Raw genomic sequence first — 21,346 nt, forward strand, 5'->3', positions numbered from 1 at the left:
CTTCCAAGATCTTCCTCGCTTCTGTTTGAACACTATGATAGACGCAGAATTTCTTCTTGCAGAGCAAATATGTTGTTGCTCTCAAGGTTATCTTCAAGGCCCAGCTCCTGAAACACCAGCTCAAACACCAATTGAGGCGTGAGATCAAGATCCAGAAATTCCTTGGCCACCCGAACATTCTGCGCTTGTATGGTTACTTCCATGATGAGGACTGATTTTCGCCTCTTCCTTGTCTTGAATACGCAATAAGATTCCCCAAATTGACACATTCTTTTCCACTGTTACATGCTCATTCAGGAAAGGATATTCTTGATTCTTGAATATGCCGCCAGGGGCGAGCTTTACAAGGAGCTGCAGAGGGCACGATACCTGCCTGAGAAGCGTGCAGCCAATGTATGTTGTTTTGGATTCTTTTAGCATCGCTCCCAAATTCATTTTTCTTGTTCTAAGAAGATTCAGGATTTTGTGTACTGCAGTACATATCATGCCTTGCACAAGCATTAGCTTACTGCCATGAGAAACACGTAACCCATCGTGACATCAAACCAGAAAACATATTGGTAGACTTGCAGGTGCTGAGTCTGTTCCTCGTTCTCCTTTACCAAAAACCCCCACTTGTGCTTCTTTATGTGTGAAGATTATTGAGAACATAATGCCCTTTGCTTCTTTCAAGTATTATATGGTGCAATCAGAACTAACATGAAAAATAAACTTCCCCGGATTTAGCAAAAGATGCAAAAATAACAAGACATGTAACACGAAAATTATTCAATGCTAATACCATTAACAAGAAAGCACAGATGAAAACAGATACAAGATGACTGAAAGTACCGACTATGGTCATGTTTGTCTACAAGGTATTAAGTGCAAGAACATAATATGTGGAGACTGGTTTGCATATCCAAATGGACTATTTTAGTTTGCATGAGGTTAACTATGCCTTACTGGACAAGATCGGCTCAAAATCGCTGATTTTGGATGGTTTGTGCACTCAAGAATGAAAAGGCAAACCATGTGTGGGACTCTGGATTATCTGACACCAGAAATGATGGAAAACAAGGAACATGATGACACTGACGATAAACTGGTGTTTGGCCATACTTTGCTATGAGTTCCTCTATGGTGTAACACCCTTCGAAGCTGAGAGCCAGTCGGATACTGTCAGGTCAAATCAATTACTTATGCTCTCCTATGAAGCAGCTTTCAATATTTTTAATTAGAAAGAAAAACTAAAGTTATTTTCCTCGCAGGATAATAAAGGTTGATTTGAGCTTTCCTTCCACTCCAGTATCTGGAGAAGCGAAGGACCTTATCAGTCAAGTGAGTTAGTCCATTGACAAGTATATGCTATTTTGCTGAGAAGAAGTCACTTATATGCAAGCATTTTGGTGTTCATTTTGATTTCAATGTACAGCTCTTAGTGAAGGACTCTTCAAAGCGGCTATCATTACAGAAAATCCTCAAGCATCCATGGATTGTTCAAAATCCGGCACATGTGCATAGGCAGGTCAGTAGGTGATTTATTTGCTTGCTTAGGTATATACATGGCTAGCAAGCAGTCTGCTGATGGTTTTGGCGTGCAAATCCAAAGAAGATTTTGAAATGCTATCAGCTGCTGTACTCATTTGGCAGCAAGGCAATCAACCCTGCAAATCTCACCCAAAGAAGAATCTGAAATTCTCTCACAGTGCAGATGATGTTCACAGCAAATTCATTGCCTTCGAAGACTGTTACTGAGAATACAAGAAATAACTCTTTTCTGTGCCATTTTTCAGTTTCACCCTTAATTCTGTGGGCTTTTCTGCTTTTGGCCAAATATCTGCCACAATCGAGATAAGTTGTATTTTTGACGGATTTGAAGTAAAATCCTGCAATACACAAGTTGCTGGCCAATGCATGACCATCTTCAAATATTTATTACTGCGTCTTGCTGAAGCAAACTGTAACTGAATCTGTATATTCTTGTGATCCCAAAATAATTAGCCCATTGCTTATGAAAAATGAATTCTTCTAACAAGCAGCAAATCTATAATCAATTCATATGCTCCACGATGAACAGGAAAGAATTCAACCTGATATTGTCCTTTCAAAGTCCTCTTCAACAAGTTTCTCTTAGTTTATGGCCCAAGCTCATGCCCAATGTAGATCTACATCCATCAGAATGTATGCAACTAGAAGTATCTATAAAGTCCATTCAATACTGTTAGTTTTCAAGTCAGACAGTGCAGATTTAGAGTCTTGACCCTGGAAAGAAATAGCTCCACCACTTTCTGTTTGGGTGGGAAGTACCTGAAGTGTGTGAAGCAGCAGCATCACTGTCATGTACTCCTTTACCAGCCACATTATTCATCTGGTTATTACCTTGAGTACGCTTATTGATGTTAATTTTTTCAGCTTTAGAAGAAAGATAAGTAACTGATTGCAACCAAGAAACTAAGAAGGGCTTTCTTGTGACATCATCAGATTCTGCCACCCGCCCATAAATCCCATCAAGTACTACGTTCGAGTCATGTCTCTTTAAATGTACAATGAGCTGGGACAAGAGCTTCAAAAAGCTGGGCAGTACCTGTATCAGAAGTAGGTGAAACACGATTATCCGAAAACAAAAAAGTGAAACACAACATACACTACCTGCATAAATTAGATAATACTGTTACATCTTTGCACTTGAATCCCTCAAATTACATATCCAAGGATGGAGCTCCATATGGGCCCATCCAAAGATCCAAGTCATTCAAACAGGGGATCTGAAATCACCAGTTGATCTGGGACCCCTCTTCAACACAACATATGTGTAACCCACCTCGAGTTAGAGATAAGGAATGCAAACACCCCCTTACGCACTTTCGTTCTAAGCAGCACATCAGGTAGACAGGGGCATTCTACTCATCTTCAAACCAGTTGGCAAACTAAGGGTATATTTGGATACCATGAGAGTTCTCACTAATGAAAGATGAAAAGCAGAACAAACGAAGGCGGTGTCAGAGTTCTATTAATTTTTTGGGTGGCAAAAATTAGCTTGATTTACTATCTATAGAGGTGGTAAATTAATTCCTCAGAGATGAGCCCCTAGTACCTTACAACTTTCATGTCCTATATTAAATGGAAGCAATATCTAGAAGTTCACATGGCGAACAAATTTTACTGGTTATGTCCATGAATGACTACTATGTAGAGGAAACAAGAGCATGATAATACACAGTGAAAAATGCCATCTATTAGAATTGATCTTGACGACCAATTAGTTTAGCATACGATTAATAGATGGCCTTCTTATAGAAAACAATAAGATGGCCATACGATTAATAGATGGCCTTCTTATAGAAAACAATATGCTGGCCACACTAGGCACCAGTTATAAACTCAGAAACACCATTGATGGTTATTCACTAATTGACACCACTATGGGTGTTTTAATGAATATACAGAAAAGAACATGTTAAAAGATGTGACAAAACATAACTAGTAAACGTGTAGTCATCAAATCTTAAAAGATAGTAAACTAATTTTTAACCAAAACAGATACAAACATGCCAATTGACAAAAACAGATAAACACAGGAGTCTAGGTTAGTCCTTATATGGCACAATCTTTGCTGCCAATCCTAGTAAAATGTCCTGGCTCCGCCACTCATTTTGAGGCATCGTGAAATTGAGAACCAAACCAAACAGACAACTCCAAAACCACTCCTCCAGAAGGGAAACTAGCAAATAGCTAATACAAACACGAACCACCCTAGGATAAGCTATATGGTACCGGATTATGCAGGCATATACATATATATGTGCATATGTGTGCAGGCATACACAAGCATTTATCGCACACACAAAACAAGGCACACTTGACACTTTCAACAATAAAGAAAGACGGATATTTAGGCTACTTCTTCATGTCAGAGATTTTCCCTTTGGGATAAACTACATCTTCATGTCAGAGATTTAATGAACACCATGCTCTTCTCAAAATCTCAACCAAAGAGCATTACAGAAACATATTATCACACTCAAGCTGGGTACAGAGTAAAGGGAGGCACAAATACATTGTCCACAATGGAAGTAAACATGTTGGTGACAGAATTACAAGAAGCATAAAAAGCCATAGGCAGAAAAATCCAAATGTAAAATAGCCAAAAATCAGTTATTACCTGTATATCTACCAGAAAAATAAGTCGTGGCAGGAACTCTAGTAGTTTCTTGCAAGGCTCTGAACATTCTTGCTGGCTTTCCAATGGACCATCAATCTGACTGATAACCCTGGTTTTTTCAACAATGCTATGGATGCAATAAAAAATGGCTGGACTTCCAGCAGGGAGATGGCGGATTAAGGCAACAACACCAGATGCCATACCTTCAAAAGGTGTAGACGCTGGATATGCCTATTTCCAGTGGACAGAATATGTCAATGTTGTGCTTATCTATTTTAAAGACAGAAAAGCCTAAAAAAATAATTACCTCTAATGCTCTCTGCATATAATCGAAGGTGAGTTGCTCCTTCAACATGGTTCTATCATCATCAAGGGAATCTTTTGCAGATGATATGAAAGCAACAAACAGTGAATGAGAAGCTCTAGCCACTTTCCCATCAGGATGTTGCATGTATCTGGTTAGCATTAAGAAACACGATAATAGAACATCCTTGGCCATAAAATTCCATCAAAGTACATAGTATATCAATTAATAAAAGAAAATCAATGTAAGGATACAAGAACACCAGAGGTGCAAGGATTTTCTTAAATAGACGTGTGAGAATCTGTTCTGCACATGATGGAAGAACCCGTAAATAGAATAGGACACGGGCTGTCTGTACCTTATCTTTAAACCAAATATAATTCACATTCCAACCTTCAAAATAAAACAGCCACAAGAGTTACCATACAGGAAAGATACACTGGCTTAATCGATATAGTCACTTATAATTGTCATAAGTAGCCTCGATAGACAGTGTAAACCATGACAACAAGCATACCTTGTTGGTTCGTAATTTCTGCATATGAAGGCACTGTTTCAACGAGAGAGGAACAAGATGATAAATCATCCTTGACGCATAATACTGTGCGTTTGACTGTTTCGGCATACTCCGGAATCCTCACATGGCGGAAATTCTCTATGCATGAAAAAGCAGAGAGAATCCTCCATGAAAGGCCCAGCTGGACTTCACCAGTAAATTGTGTGCTAGTGTAATGTTTTGTTGCAATGGACGCAAAAATAACAATCATCAGGAATGCAGCTTCTCCAATCTTCTCCAACCCTTGGAGCAATTCACTCTTGTCTTCAAATGTATAAATGAATTGCCGGTGTTTGGAATAGACATTCTCACAGTAGTGCCAGATACAATTCTCCACCACCGACTTTTGCTCTTCATCTGCCAAAACATACAAGTTGCAGAAGATCCTTGTCACGGTTCCTGCTTCTTTGAACAGAATGCTCTCCAAATGTTTACCAATTGCATCAGACCCAACCACGATCGAACTTTCAGAAGGGCTCATCATAATTTGGTCATAGAAACGACGCAAAGGCAAGACTTCGTGCAACAATGCCAACATGAGGCAGGTCAGCACGTTTGCGTGAAACGAGACCGGACCAGTACGACACAAGCACAAGGCAATGCAGCGAAGAAGGATACTGTCATTGCTATCACGATCAAAATGGGTCTTCCCTAGATTGCATCCAGCACCTGTTTCAGAAATGAAACAGCTCATGACTGTATCAATGACGCTTTCTGCAGATTTTCTCAATCGATTAGCAATCTCCTTCCCTCTGCTGCCCATGTTCAACCCCCTCAAAACTCCCCCACTAGACATAACAAAAAAAAATTGGACTCCAAAAGGCACAACCCCATCGTCTCTTACGCGAGCCCTCTCTACCATACGGGCCGATAGCAATTCCATCTTCTCCCACAAACTAGACGAAATAAAACCAGAGACCAACCACTCCATTAAATGAAACATCATGAGCCCATGAGGAACACAAACACAGAAACCACTTGAACTACCCCAAACACTCACCAACCAATCCATCATTTTTTCAAAATCACACCTTTGGCAAGAAAAGAGAGAATACCCAATTCCACCCAGAACCTCTTCAGTGCCCTCAACTACCTCAATCCCTCCTTCACCCAACAGCTTCTGAACCACCTCCACGCAAACCTTCCTCGAGCTTTCCGGCAAGATGGGTACCGCAGAAACCGCACCCAGAAGCAGAATTCCTTCTCCGACGAACTTCCTCTTATCTCCGGAGCGCCAAAGAAGATCGAAGGTAGCAGAGACGACGGAGTCGAGAAGAGAAACATTGGGGTTCGAAGATTTTCTTACCCAGATGTAGAGGACTCTGAGAATGAGAGAGTAGAAATCTGGCGCTGCTTCTGGTGGGAAAGGTAAGGAAAGAACTGAGAGGAGGAGCTTCGCCTGGGCGTCGGCTACACGAAGTGAAGATTGGGAGCTTCTTAGCGTCTGGAAGGACCGAAGAAGATGGTCGGGTTGGAAGTTGTTCTTTTGAAGGCAGTTTCTGATCTGGGACCATGCTTGGATGATTTCGGTAGCAGATGATGACGGTGGTAGTGGTGGTGATGATGATGATAAGGATGCAAGGCGATTGCTGGTATTCTGGCTGCAGCTTTTAAGCCAATCTTCTACAAAAACTGGGTTGATGGGTTGCATCGTTTTCTCTGCAGAGCAAAGGCTGGCTTGTGAGAACAAAGATTAGGCCACAGAGGATAGCTAAACCGACTCGCCCAGCCGCCGCAGAGTCAGGTTCTCGTCAAGTCAAGACCCGTGCATCCCTTTCTTTCTTTTTTTCTCTTTTTGTAGTAAAACAAAATAGAGCAAAAGCTGTGACATTAACATAGCTGCAAAACGAGATCTAGTTCGACCCGTTTAAGCTCAGCTCAAACTTGTTCGAAAAAATCAAATGAGGTTAGCTTGAGCAAGGGCTCAGGTTCGGTATACATAAAATAGCGAAGCTTGAACAGGCAATCCAGCTTGAATAAGCTCAATAATCCCGATTAATCTCGGCTCACGTTGTTTCCAATCTAGATTTCGGAATTTTCTCAGCAAGGAATAATCTTGCGTTATTCTAAAAGTTCTATTTTTAAGAAAAATAATGGTATTTTAAAATTTTAAAATATATGAAGAAAAAATGAAAACATTAAAGTGTAAAAAATATATATAAATGTTAACATCATGGTACTAACACAATAATATTGCAATAAGCTCATGATACTTTCTAAATATCGTCCATATTTGTTACTATGATTTGCGTCGTTGCCCTCAAAATATAAAGCCCTCATCTGTTTGGTGTTCAAATGCTGATTATATTTGGCAAGTTCTTCAAATACATTTTTGAATGGTTAGGGCGTTCGGAAGCGCAGATCGTACCAACTCCATCAAACCACTATTCTTGCTCTTTGAAAAAAAAATGGTTTATATCTTTTACTATCCACTACACCATACTATCTAGCTAAAAACATAAGCAGAAGCTGTGTTAAGTCAATCTAACCTTAAACGCATTCAACGGGATTTGTTTTTTAAGAGCTGCATCTTGGCTTTTCTCATTTCCACATAAAGCATGGTTTTTTGGTTCATGATATTACACTCATTTGGAAACAATGATTTTTTAAACACTTGGGATACCTGCTTTCATGGTGCACAAGCACCACCCAAAACATGTTCCCAACTAAACAAACCATTTAGATCACAATTGTGAGGTTAGATCCATAAAAAAAAAAAAAAAACAGGGTGTTATTTCTTACTAGTTTGCACAACGACGGCAGTAGAATATATTAGCCCTTTAAAAGAAGGCAAACACGGACTTATTTTGTCAAGAGTTGCTTGATCAACCGATATTGAGAAGTCTGTTATAGCCAGTATGGTACAAGCTAGATTGTTCGCTTGATACCTAGCTTGCTCATAAGAGTCAAAACAAGATATTATAAAAATATTTGATGATTTAACTCAATGGAGTAAGATGGTACAAAACCCACAACAACAACTACGCCTTCATCCCAAAACAATTGGGGTCGGCGATATGAACCAAAAAAGAAAATCATTTTGGGTCTTCCACATGAATCCTTCTCCTTCAATCATTTTTATCCAATGCCATGTCCTCGGTGAGGTTCAAAGCATTCATATCCTTTCCTATCACCTTCATCTATGTCTTCCTAGGCCTACCCTTACCTCTTTTAACTAATATATTTTTCCATTTCTCCATCCTTCTAACTGGAGCATCATTAGGCCTTTCGCCGAATATGTCCAAACCACAGTAAACTATTATCTCTCATCTTATTTTCAATGGATGCAACGCCTACTTTCTTACGTATCTCCTCGTTTTGGATCTTATCTTTTATTGTATTTTCACACATCCATCTCAGCATGCGCATCTCAGCTACACTCATTTTTTGAATATGATATCTCTTGGCAGCCCAACATTCCGTACCATATAATAAAGCGGGCCTAATAGTTGTCCTATAAAACTTTTCCTTCAACCGCAATGGCATTCTACGATCACACAAAACTCCAGTTACACTTTTCTATTTCATTCACCCAACCTTTATCCTATGATTTACATCTCCATCAATTTCTCCATCCTTTTGAATGATAGACCCCAAATATTTGAAACAATCATCCACCAATATTTATTGCTCACCAAGCTTCACTACACTCCCATCACTACTTCGTTGATTACTAAACCGACATTCCATGTATTCTGTCTTACTCTTACTCAACTTAAAACCTCTAGATTCTAATGTTTGTCTCCATAATTCTAACTTAGCATTAACCTCAGCTCTAAACTCATCAATCAAAACAATATCATCAGCAAACAACATACACCACGGCACATTTTCTTGAATTGATCTCGTAAGCTCATCTATCACTATAGCAAATAGGAAAGGGCTTAAAGCAGATCCTTGATGTAACCCAACCGTTATAGAAAAATTGGTTGTCACCCCTCTACAAGTGCAGACATTGGTTACTACTCCTTCATACATATCCTTAATTATACTAATGTGACACATTTTTTCGTCATTGTCCACCAAAAAACGTCCCTACGTAATTTATCGTATGCCTTCTCCAAATCAATAAAAACGATGGTACAAAACCCATTAAATCAAAAACTAATTCTCACATTGTAACACTGGAATTTTATCTTACTTATTTTCATCTCTTAGCAAGCCTAAACATAAATATACCTATCAGAATGTTACAAAAGCACGAAAAAACGTATGTGATTTCCTACTTAGAACACAAACTTCCAGCTTCCAGTAACTATGGCGAACCTGACATTCGCATGGATGGTATAACAAGGAGAAAATGTTAAAGATTTCAAACACAAAATCTAGGCTCTTTAATAAGATGCATTTACAGCAGTAGCAGACAAATGGCTCGTTCTTCTTGAAGGAAAAATGAAGACCCACGAAGCCAACCCACAAGAGGGTTGACAAAAAACTGCAAAACATGCATTGCACTCTGAATTACTCGATCCACAAATAAATAATACCCAAAAGAAAAGAAGAAATAACTCCTCGCATGTTATCTATATCGCCGTGGGAACCGACTCCCCCTTGCTTGTTCCCTTCCATATAACCTTACATATGCAATTCGTTAATCTATTGACCAAATACCAAAAACAACCCAATCAACGACCCCTGTATGAGCCGTAACCACCTCTACCTCCCCTGCTCCGTGATCCACGTGAAAAGCCGCCACCACCACCCCTGCCAGAATATCCACCACCATGACTGGAAAAACTGCCACCACGATTGGAGAAACCACCACTGCGACCCCTTCCTCGCCAACCATCCCCCCCTCTCCCTTGGCCTCTATTAAAGCTGTTGTTATTACCATCTTCGAGTGGCGGCAAAGTTTTCAACACCTCCAGAGACACCATATCCGCATTCTCCTGACCTGCACATAAATACCCAGTGTTACCCTTCAGTATATGATGCTTAAGCAAAAGGCAGAGGATTTATGAAAGTTCAAATCAAATTTTGATTTCAAATTACGCTCATAGACGATAAATTCTATTCCAGATAGAAGCACCTGCAAGAACCAAGTCCACGTCTTCCTTTGGCACATCAAACACTGCAGCATTCCTATCTGAAGTGAGAGAAAGGCCCCTGAACCCAGCAATCTTCTCCTCAGGCAAGAATCTCCTCAAGATACTAAAAGCATACCTGTTACAATGCCATACATTAGACTACAGAGTTGAAGGATAATACAGAGTTGATGGAAAACCACAAGCATTTAAGCAGTCCCACAAAGGGAGCAGGTTCTCATGACTAGAAAACATACGTATTGGTATACATGGTTCTTCCAGCCTGAAGAAGCATGGTCACATAATTATCCTGGCAAGTCAGCAGTGACCTGCTCTTAATTTCAGTATAGCCCTGTTTCAAAAGTACAATGGCACCAAAGGAAGCGAGTTAGATATGATTCAGAAGTTGAAAACTTGTACAGCATAAATTCTGAAGACTACAAAACGCTCCGAATCTGAAAAACTAGGGGTGCACACACACACACACAGAGAGGAGGGAGACGGTCATATACCTACAGCATCCATAAATTCTGAAGACTACAAAACGCTCAGAATCTGAAAAACTAGGCGTGCATACACACATATATAGAGAGAGAGAGGAGGGAGACCGTCATATACCTACAGCATCCAGATACACACTCTCTCTCTATCCATTCCTCTATCCAACATCTCCACACGACTCACTCTTGGCTTCACAGCATGACCATATGACAGCCAGTGGCAGGAGTTGAGACAGCCTTCGGCACTCACCCGTGCACTGCTGGGTGGCAGAAACCAGTGATCTCTCTCTCTCTCTCTCTCTCTCTCTCTCTCTCTCTCTCTCTCTATATATATATATATATATATATATATATATATATATATATATATATATATAGATATAGATATAGATATATATATATATATAGATATATATATATATAAAAACTGGCAGACAGCTGCTGGCTTGTCACCAGGCTATCGCCGGCCGGAGGGTGATACGTCAGCAGTGGGAACATAACCAGCAGCAGCGTAGGCAATGGAAGGGAGTGGAGAAGATGGCCGGAGGGTGGTGTCGAGTGATTCAACTCAATGGGTAGCGGCATGATGCTCAATATCTACAAAAAACTGGACCATCCGATTGCCCACAATAGGATGGTCCAGGATGTATTGTAGATATTGGACAGTCGAAGTGCTGGACAGTCTCTCTCTCTCTCTCTCTCTCTCTCTCTCTCTCAGTGGTCGGCTGCTGGCTGGTCAGGCAATCGCCGGTGGTGGGAGCATGGCCAACGGGAGCAACTTAGCTGCTAAGGCAATGGAAGGGAATTGGGGAGATGGACAGTGGGGCAAGGAGAAGCCTGGAGAATGGTCTAGTGATTTAACTCAATGGGTAGGGAGAAGATGCACAATATCTACAAAAAACTGGACCTGTTGTAGATAATAGACTATCCAAGTGTTGCACAGTCCTCTCTCTCTCTCTCTCTCTCTCTCTCTCTCTCTCTCTCTCTCTCTCTCTCTCTGCCAGTGGTCAGCTGCTGAAGGGCGAAACACCGATGGTGGGAAGATGACCGGCGGGAGCAGCGTAGGCAATGATGGAAGGGAGTGGGGGAGATGGTCGGTGGGAAAGGGGCCACAGGGTAGGGGGTGGTGTCGAGTGATTCAACTCAATGGGTAGGGAGACCATGCCCAAATCTACAAAAAACTGGATCTGATTGCCCGCAATCAGATGGTCCAGGATGGGCAGTAGATATTGGACCATCCAAGTGTTGGACAGTCTCTCTCTCTCTCTCTCTCTCTCTCTCTCTCTCTCTCTCTCTCTCTCTCTCTATATATATATATATATATATATATATATATATATATATATATATATATATATATATATATATATATATATATATATACAGTTTTATAGGCTAGTGTTTGGCTTTATCAACCTTCTTCCACCGTTTCTAAACACATAAATGAATGTTCTTTCTGATGATGTATTATAATATAAGCAGGGACTTACAGCTATCTTTGCTAGAGCTTTGGCAACAATTTCCACTGCAGAAAGACCACTACTGTTCAAAAGCTCTTCTGCAGTTGATCTGAACACTGGAACCACACTGCAATGATCACAGCAAAAGACACCTCAAGAGGACATGCCAAAAAGATATCTGATAATCAAGAGCAATAGAAAGAGACATACCTATCAGAGATGTTGGAGATTGTTTCAGCAGCCGCTGATCCAGAAGCTTTAGCAATATCAGCTGGCTGCGGAGCAGAAATGTGCTCAAATTTTACACCAGACAATCTTTCTATTTGAGAGACCATGTATGATTTCTTCCGGTCATAAAGCATCACAGCAACTCCAGTATTACCTGACATATATTACACGTTGTCAGTTACAGATAAATGTAAATAAGACAAGAATGATATTATCCAAGAAAGGACGTTAGCTAACTATACCAGCTCTCCCAGTTCGTCCAGATCGATGGATATAAGTTTCAACATCACGTGGAGGTTCACACTGTAAAACACAGGTTTTAAGGAGAACAAAGGGGGAAGAAAGGAAAAAATAGCAGACAGAAATTCATCGCATTTCCCCACAATCACATTACTCAAAAATGACGTCAAATACCTGAATGATTAGCTGCACGTCATTGATGTCTAGCCCTCTTGCTGCCACATCTGTTGCAACCAAAATCAGGAATTTTCCAGAGCGGAATCCAGCCAGTGTGACCTGAAACACACCAGGCACCAGAAGCAAAATAAATTAAACCCATAAAACATACATGATTGGAATGCTTCTTTTCATTCAAAGACAAGATAGCAATCAATAAAATTGAAATTGGAGAACTTAATCATATAGTAAAAAGGAATCCAATTAGCTCTTATAGGAAACAGAGAATGTGAACTGTTATACAAAGAAAACTCACTTCACGTTGTGACTGTTGTATGTCACCATGCAGAGCCCTTGCCCCAGGTAATAACCCAGCAAGTTCTGATGCAGCGTTCTTTGTCTCAGTGAAAACAATAGTGCGTCCTCCACTGCATCAGAACCAACCCCAAACATAAAACAGATGATACTTACCAAAACACAAAAATTACATCTTGGCAGCAACCACCTATCAAGCCCTACCTGCTATAACACCGAATAATATCTGGAATAAGTTGTCCTCGAGCAGAATGAAAACAGGGAAGGACTATGTGCCGAACATTTGCATTGGCCTTCATTTTATCGTCACCAACAAGATCTGCCATCCGTTTCTCTGGTTTTAGAAATTTAGAAGCAATCTGTCATACATAAAATTAGCTTTAGTTGGCAACAGAAGGAAAATCAATTAGAAGAAGTGCCTATGCAGCACACTTTGAAGTTTGAAGTCTTACGGTCGCATTCAGAAGCTACAACAAAAGTGAACACTATACAATGTCTGTAACCAAGGCTACAAACACAGGTAAATACATTCAAGTAGGACTTGAAGAACACATTCATTACACCAAAAAGAAGAGATTTTGCGAACACAAGCATGTAATTTATGATGCATGCATATGTGCAAGAGGGAGTGAATCTGTGACACTATCAAGTCAGTATGCAATATACACATGCATGTGTGTAACATAACTTTCCAAGAAGTACAAGAACCACTTTCCCAGCACATATATGTGTGTATGTGTCCACAAAAGTTAACTTTCTAAGGTCCCCATTGTAAAGATTCAATCTCTGCAGAGTATCACAAAATATACCCGATCTAGTTTTCTATGGTAAAAGACCAAAACAATTAGTTTCAAATACAAATAGTAGTACTTCAACAGAACAAACAGAACTATATTGCATGCATTTCCTATAGACTAGGCCAACACTTCCCCTTTAGAAAGTTGCCTGAACAAAGGAAAAAAAAACAAGAGAATGATAGTTCCAAGATACACTTCTTATTCAATATTCAAGGAATCTGCCCCCTTGACTAAAAAGACTAATACCACAACATCCCCCATTGTAAATCATACCTTCTTCACCCAATCAGGCATTGTTGCACTAAAAAGAAGGGTTTGAACTTTGCTCACATCTTCAACTTTTCCTGTAAGAAAAAAACACAATGGGAAAGGGATTAAAATGCTTATGTTGTACTTCTGCAAATCCAAAATCAAACTCTTCAGTGCTAAAGAAAAGCTCTTCTGAAAAATCAGGGATCATTATTTTCCAACAATCCTTAAAGAAAGATTGCCTTTTTCTATCCCATGACCAGAAACAGCACAAGACAACCACGTTAGCTCAAGAAGTGAACTGTTCATAGGTCAATAATTGGATCACATATACACCTTCTAACGCATCACAGAAGTTGGGAGGCCCCAAGAATGGTTTTTAATCTTCTCAGAAGAATAGTATCAAGAGGAATTGTTGGACATAAAAAATGCACTCTACTTAATTGAAAAAAAAAAGATATAACCATTATATCAGCACCAGTATTTAAAACTTATATGTTGCAAATAACCACTCCTCTGAACTAACTGCAAATAGTACTAGTTCCTTACCAAGAATGTTTTCTACATCCTCAACAAATCCCATGTTCAACATCTCATCAGCCTCGTCGAGAACTCGAAATTTTAGTGACCTCAAGTCAATATTCTCTCTCTCAATATGATCCTACATGTAGGAAGAGTCAAAATTGGTATACCGAAACATCCAAATCAGAAAATACACATAAATTAGCTTAGATTAAAAAAAACTAAATTTGAACAAGACACAGAATACAAGAAACAAAGCTGCAATCTATGTACCTTGATGCGCCCAGGGGTCCCAACAACTATGTCAACTCCTCTTTTCAGTGCAGTCTCTTGAGGGCGATATGGAGCTCCTCCATATAAGCAGCAAGAAGTTAATCCCATAGCCTCACCATAAAACTCAAAGTCTGCATGCACCTGTAGAAATTGACAATACATCAAAATAAAAAGTTGCCAAATATTATTTATAGATAAATAAACTCAAAACATCTGCATTTACACACGCACACAGAAGTATATAGATATACTTACGTACATGTATATATATATAGAGAGAGAGAGAGAGACATAGAGATATAGATAGATAGATAGATAGATAGACATAGACACACAGATAGGCACACACACACAAGTGGAAGAATACATCTTCCTCAAAGATGGAGAACACAGGAAATAGAAGAAAAAGGATCATAGGAAGACATGAGGAAAGTTTGTTTCATTGTTATGCTAGTCAACTAAAGAGATAAACATAGATCAAGGTGCTAGCTAAGTAGCCTCACAATATACCAAATATTACAACATAAATAAACAAACAGCATGGCAATACAAGACTAAATAATAGTGAGTCAGTTCAATTCCATACACAAGAGGTTTACCTATTCACAAGTTTTCAACATTTTCAGAAACTATGTAAACTGGATCAGCATATATGACACAGGCAACTTTGACATTGTAGGTTTACGAAAGATTAGTGCATACCATATTTAGAGAGAGAGAGACAGAGATTAATACTATTTTGACTGACTGATACTTTTTTTATGACGAGAAACCCTCACAGAAGCAAGGAAACCTCAGGGTGGGGCCCCACAACCGACTGATAGTTGCATCAAATGAAGTATAATGAGAATGTTACATAAGCACCCATTCACACATCAAACATCAGAACAGGTGGATTACTCGATTTAATACACTTGATAGATAAATAAAAATACTTTCAACTATGTATGTGCATGTATCTAAAACATAAGTACATGTCCACTTGCGTACACAACCACAAAATATGCTTTCCTGTTAGCAAACAAAAATAAGCTGTAATGCATGCTCGCAACCAAATACTCTTGAACAGCAAAAATACTTGAAAAAAATTGAATATCTTTGAAAGATTAAGTGTTAACTCAAAAGATAGAATGCAAAAGAAATAATTTTGAAAATTACCTGTTTTGCCAACTCCCTTGTGGGTGCAAGAACCAAGACACTTGGCGATCTTCCATAACCCATCTTCCTCGATGCCTTATTGTTCCCATTGGTTAGAGACTCCAAGATAGGCAAAACAAAAGCCAGTGTTTTTCCCTAAAAAAGCAATAGGATGGTAAATTTAGACACAGGATACTCGTATGGAGAATCAGAAGCATATCTAACTCACTCTATGAGTAATTCATTGATGATCTAAAAGTTATAGCAAAGAATATACCCTCTCTCTCCTTTTCCTAATATTAGGATTGTCTGAAAAATGTTATTTACTTCATATTGAGTTATTAACCATCCTTAAAGTGGATACCCGACAACCTCTGATGAATGGAGCTCCAATACCCAAATATATATTTTGAGTATTAAAGAAAGAAAATTATGTGAAAGACGAGACAATTGCAATTGCACCTTATTACAACAACACCGAGACAGTAAATAAGCGATCTCACCTTACCACAAGTTCACTTCCCCTTCCAAAATCACAATAACCGAAACTAAGTAGAGAATCTCCTTTTAGAACAACAAAATTCATTATAAACGAAGTGAGGATGATGTAATTGTTACCTGCCCCGTTTTAGCACGCCCGACCAGATCCGATCCATCGAGTATGATATCAAAGGTCATCGCCTGGATCGGGAAAAGGGACTCGATCCCCTTGGACTTCAACCTCTCCCTCAAAGCCGCCGAGATCCTGAAATTCGACACAGCGTTCGGATTCTCCGAGTCATCATCACCATCCACAACCACCTCGCCCTCCTCGTCGCTGGAACTCCTCTCTCCGATTTTTGGCTTCTTCGACGACGGCTCCAACTTCCTACTCACGAACTCCTCCCCCAAATCGGTACTCGTCTCGCCGTCATCATCGTCCTCCTCGGCAGCCTTCCTCTTCTTACTCTCCTTCGCTTTCTTCCTCTTCTTCTTTTCCGAGTCTCCGTCATCCGACTTGAAATCTCCCGCCTTTTCCTTCTTTTTCTTTGCGGAATCGGACGGAGATACGGTTTCGGGAAGGAGTTCCATCTTCTCCTTCTTATGCTTCTTTTCCTCTTTCACCTCCGGAGAGAGGGATTGATCTGAGATCTTCAGGAAAGGCATGGAGAATTAGGGAAAAGAAGGAATTTTAGGGTTTAAGGCTCAGCCCTTCCTCTGCCGAACCAGATGGATGAAGAAGTTAAACGGGCAGGAGAGGGAGCGATGCGACGAACGCTAGGGTTTAGCTTTTATAAGCGTCGGCTTCTCCTCTCTTCTTCGCACACTGTCAACGGATCGGGCATGATCCAATATATAGATGGACCGGATCCTATAAGATCGGGTTTGACTCTTGAGAGTCGGGTCGGTTTTGACCCGGACCCTAGCTGTACCAAATCCTATACGATCAGGGTTTGGTGATAAATAAAAATGTCCGATTAGAATCTGGGTTGCACCCAAAGGGTCCGATTAATATAAGGAGCCGGGTATGATTTGTGAAATTTCATACCAGACTCGGGCCCAACCGAAGTTCTAATTAAGATCCTCAATTTTTTAATGTAAAAAAGATAAAATATATTATTTTATCGGGTATGGTCCTGGTTTGGTTCATGCAATCCTTATAAGATTCAGGTATGGTATCTCAGAGAGTCTGATTGGACCCGAGTCTGGACCCGGTACCAGCTTCTCAAATCAGGTTTGGGTTTGATTACACTTGAGTCCCAACCAAACCTGACTCTTTGACACCCATAGTCATGGGTCATACCCCGTAACAATGGTTTCGTCGATATTCAGGTCTGATGCATAAGATTGGAGCATAATATTGAGTCAGGGTATGTCAACTAGTCCAATCTAGTTAGGACCCTAGTAGGTGCACCACAAGAAAAATGTCAATTAACGACGGATATTAGCGACGGATTTTTCCTGTCGCCATTTTACGACGGATGTAGCGACGAAAACTTATCCGTCGCTAAGATTTGTAATATTGACGGATGTAGCGACGGAACAACGTCCGTCGCTAAGTAGCGGTGGATTAGCGACAACTATTTTTGTCGCAACACACGCAAGGATTAGCAACGGATTTAGCGACGGGTAGTTTTTTGTCGCTACGTAGCGACGAAATTAGCGATGAAAATATTCTGTCGCTAAGGGGTCATATAAATTTATGATGGAGTTGCGACGGAAGTAAGTCGTCGCCAAATCCGTCGCTACTTTTCGCGTAAATCCCTAATCGGAGCCCATTTTTCTCTTTCCTGTTTCATCTCTCTCGCCCGGCCGATGCAACCCTCCGTCGCCCGACGCCATCTTTCGCCGCCTGGCGCACTCCCCAGCCGTCGCCCGTCGCTCCCCGGTCTGACGACCGGCCCGTCGCCCCCCGGTTCACCGCTCGTCGCCCCCCGTTCTGCCCGGCCCGTCTTCCCCCGTTCCGCCGCCCGACGCACTCCCCGGCCCGCCGACCACCGCCCGTCACTCCCCGTTCCGCCGCCCGGTCTGTCGCCCCTCGGTCTGTCGTCCGTCGCCCCCCGCCCGCCGCAAGTAAATCCCATTTTTTTTTTACCTGCGGCAGGGGGGCGCCAGCCCTGCGTTTTGTTTTTTCTGGCAGGGGGTCGACCCCCTGCCTAGTTTGTTTTTTCCGGCTGGGGGGGCGACCCCCTACCACTTTTTGTTTTTTCAGGAAGGGGGTCGACCCCCTGCCGCGTTTTGTTTTTTTCGACAGGGGGTCGACCCCCCTGCCTCGTTGTTTAATTATTCGGGCAGGGGTCCCCCCCCCCCCCTTTTCGGTAGGGGGTCGCCTTCTTGCCACTCATTTTTTTTTTTTCCGGTAGGGGGTTGACCCCCTACCTCGTTGCCACTTTTTTTTTCCGGCAGGGGGGCGACCTCTGCATGGTTTTTTTTTTTCGGCAGGGGGTCGCCCCCGTGCCTCATTTTTTTATTCGGGCAGGGGGGCACCCCCTGCCTCGTTTGTTTTTTTCGGTAGGGGGGCGACCCCTTGCCGCGTTTTGTTTTTTTCGGCAGGGGGTCGACTCCCTGCCTCGTTGTTTTATTCAAATAGGGGGTCGCCCCCCTGCTTTTCCGACAGGGGGTCGTCCTCCTGCCACTCATTTTTTTTCCAGGTAGGGGGTCGACCCCCCTGCCTCGTTGCCACTTTTTTTTTTCAGAAGGGGAGGCGACCCTGCATGGTTTTTTTTTTTCGGCAGGGGGTCGCCCTCGTGCCTTGTTTTTTATTCAGGCAGGGGGTCGCCCCCTACCTCTTTTTTTCTGGCAGGGGGGCGACCGCTGCCTCGTTTGTTTTTTCTGGCAGGGGTCGCCCTCATGCCTCATTTTTTTATTCAGGCGGTGGGTCACCCCCCTGTCATTTTTTTATTCGGGCAGGGGGTCGCCCCCCTGTCAGTTTTTTATTCGGGCAGGGGGACGCTCCTGTCATTTTTTTATTCAGGCAGGGGGTCGCCCCCCTGTCCCTTTTTTATTTGGGCAGGGGGTTACCCCCTTGCTTTTCCGACAAGGGGGCAACCTTGCCTCATCTTTTTTTCGGCAGGGAGTGACTTCATTTTAATACAGTGTCTCTTGCATATTTCTCAACGGAATACGCTTGTGCCCCGCCACCCGTATTAAGTAAGTGAAAAAAATAATGCAAATCGGGTAAATACCCGTGTTGAGTAAGTGATGCAAGCACATCACATGTTATTTAATTTATTGGATGCAACACTTTACTATTCACACACTCACTTAGTTGTTGATATATAGGACTGCTTTGTTCGAGTTTGGAGATCATGCTGAGCATGATTTTAATGTACAAGAATAGAAGTGTTCTTATTTTTGGAGTACGGATTTCATGCTAGCATGGTAGTAATTAGCGAGATATTGAAGTGTGTTTGCTGCAGGTACATGTTTAACATTTTTTTATATGAATGATTTTTATGTATTGCAATGTTTGATGTGATTGTATCCATGCTTGCATGTAGTTACTTTCAATTTAATTATGACTTTCATGTGAAATTGTATAATGAAAGTATGTTTCAAATTAATGTATCGTGTTATGAATAGTTTGCACATGAAAATATTAAGTTATCAATGCATGCATCATAATTCTTGTGATTGTATGACATCATATATTGCATGATAAATTTGATATTTTCTTCATCATAGCATTCTGATGGTTCTCTTTTAACTGGTTAGGATATATTTCGTAACATCATACGACAAAATGACTGCAAACCATGAATGGATGTACCGTAGGATAGTTGACAATAAGTTATCGCATGAATATATGGATGGTGTTGAAAGTTTTGTTGAATTTACAACTGCAAGTGTCAGTACAGTGGATCCCACAGGTCGGATTAGGTGTCTCTGCAAGATTTGTAAGAATAATCGATTTGTAGAACCTCATGGTGTTAGACATCACCTATACATGAAGGGTTTTGTGAGTGATTATCAGAATTGGACGTTTCATGGAGAAGAATTTAGAAAAAAATTTGATGCACGGGTGAATATGGTGCACGATAATCCATATATGGATTTGATATTTGATGTCGTAGGAACAAAACTCGGTTCTGCTATGGGTCCTAGTGATATAAGAACTGCAGTAGATGAAGAATCACCAAACGATGCAGCTTGTAGATTTTATGATTTACTTAGAGATGTTGATGAGCCACTTTGGAACGGTTGCAAGAGTCACACTATCTTGTCTACAGTTTTTCAACTAATGAATTTGAAGTCCGAGTATAATTTGAGTCAATCATGTTTTGACCGTTTGTGCATGATTGTGAAGAGTATGTTGCCCAAAGATAAGAAATTGCCACAAAATTTCTATCATGCGAAAGTTATGGTCAACGCTCTAGGTATGGGGTATAAAAAGATAGATGTTTGTCCAAATCACTGCATGTTGTATTTCAAGGATTAGGAAAACAACATATCATGCCTGTCATGTGGGCATTCTCGGTTCAAGCCAAAGACAAGAGGCATTGGTAGCACGAGATCAAAAGAAGTTTCATACAAGTCGCTTCGCTACTTTTCTATCACTCCTAGATTGCAACGATTGTATATGTCTTTAAGGACAACTAAACACATGATATGGCATGTAAATAAAGTTTGACATGATGAAGACAAGATCACGCATCCTGTTGACGCCGAAGCTTGGAAGCACTTTGATCATACTCATCAGAACTTCGTAATGGAAGTGAGAAATGTTAGACTCGGTCTATGTACAGATAGATTTAATCCATTTGGGGGTAGATCAACTTCATACTCATGTTGACTAGTATTTGTAACTCCATACAACCTTCCATCAAGCTTTTGTATGAAGCGTCCAAATCTTTTCTTGTCTCTATTGATCGCTAGTCCAACCTCACCTTGCCAAAATCTTGATGTATATTTATGACCATTGATTGATGAACTAAAAGTACTGTGGGATGACGGTGTTACCA

The 21,346-nt window shown here is 40.9% G+C and overlaps 2 protein-coding genes and 1 long non-coding RNA gene across 3 annotated transcripts; 1 reads left to right on the forward strand and 2 right to left on the reverse strand.

The window, feature by feature from the left end:
* On the forward strand, positions 1–1,719 carry LOC149840184 (uncharacterized). Its single transcript, XR_016431388.1, has 2 exons — positions 1–1,165; positions 1,251–1,719. It is a non-coding gene; the product is annotated as an uncharacterized LOC149840184 (long non-coding RNA).
* On the reverse strand, positions 1,374–6,674 carry LOC149840185 (obscurin-like protein). The gene is made up of 5 exons (XM_090003064.1): positions 4,966–6,674; positions 4,703–4,841; positions 4,452–4,599; positions 4,145–4,375; positions 1,374–2,566 (listed from the first exon to the last, which is right to left on the reverse strand). The coding sequence occupies exons 1-5, from the start codon at positions 6,653–6,655 to the stop codon at positions 2,231–2,233; spliced, it is 2,544 nt and encodes an 847-aa protein (XP_089859190.1). The 5' UTR covers positions 6,656–6,674; the 3' UTR covers positions 1,374–2,230.
* Positions 6,675–9,314: 2,640 nt separating this feature from the next.
* LOC149840186 (DEAD-box ATP-dependent RNA helicase 7-like) lies at positions 9,315–17,136 on the reverse strand. The gene is made up of 14 exons (XM_090003065.1): positions 16,524–17,136; positions 15,927–16,061; positions 14,769–14,909; positions 14,523–14,634; positions 13,998–14,068; positions 13,132–13,286; positions 12,929–13,040; positions 12,631–12,732; positions 12,459–12,519; positions 12,199–12,370; positions 12,019–12,115; positions 10,286–10,380; positions 10,034–10,167; positions 9,315–9,898 (listed from the first exon to the last, which is right to left on the reverse strand). The coding sequence occupies exons 1-14, from the start codon at positions 17,049–17,051 to the stop codon at positions 9,630–9,632; spliced, it is 2,184 nt and encodes a 727-aa protein (XP_089859191.1). The 5' UTR covers positions 17,052–17,136; the 3' UTR covers positions 9,315–9,629.
* Positions 17,137–21,346: the final 4,210 nt, after the last annotated feature.

This window comes from Nuphar pumila, chromosome 4 (assembly GCF_984573655.1).
Source record: "Nuphar pumila chromosome 4, dmNupPumi1.hap1.1, whole genome shotgun sequence".
Classification (NCBI taxonomy): domain Eukaryota; kingdom Viridiplantae; phylum Streptophyta; class Magnoliopsida; order Nymphaeales; family Nymphaeaceae; genus Nuphar; species Nuphar pumila.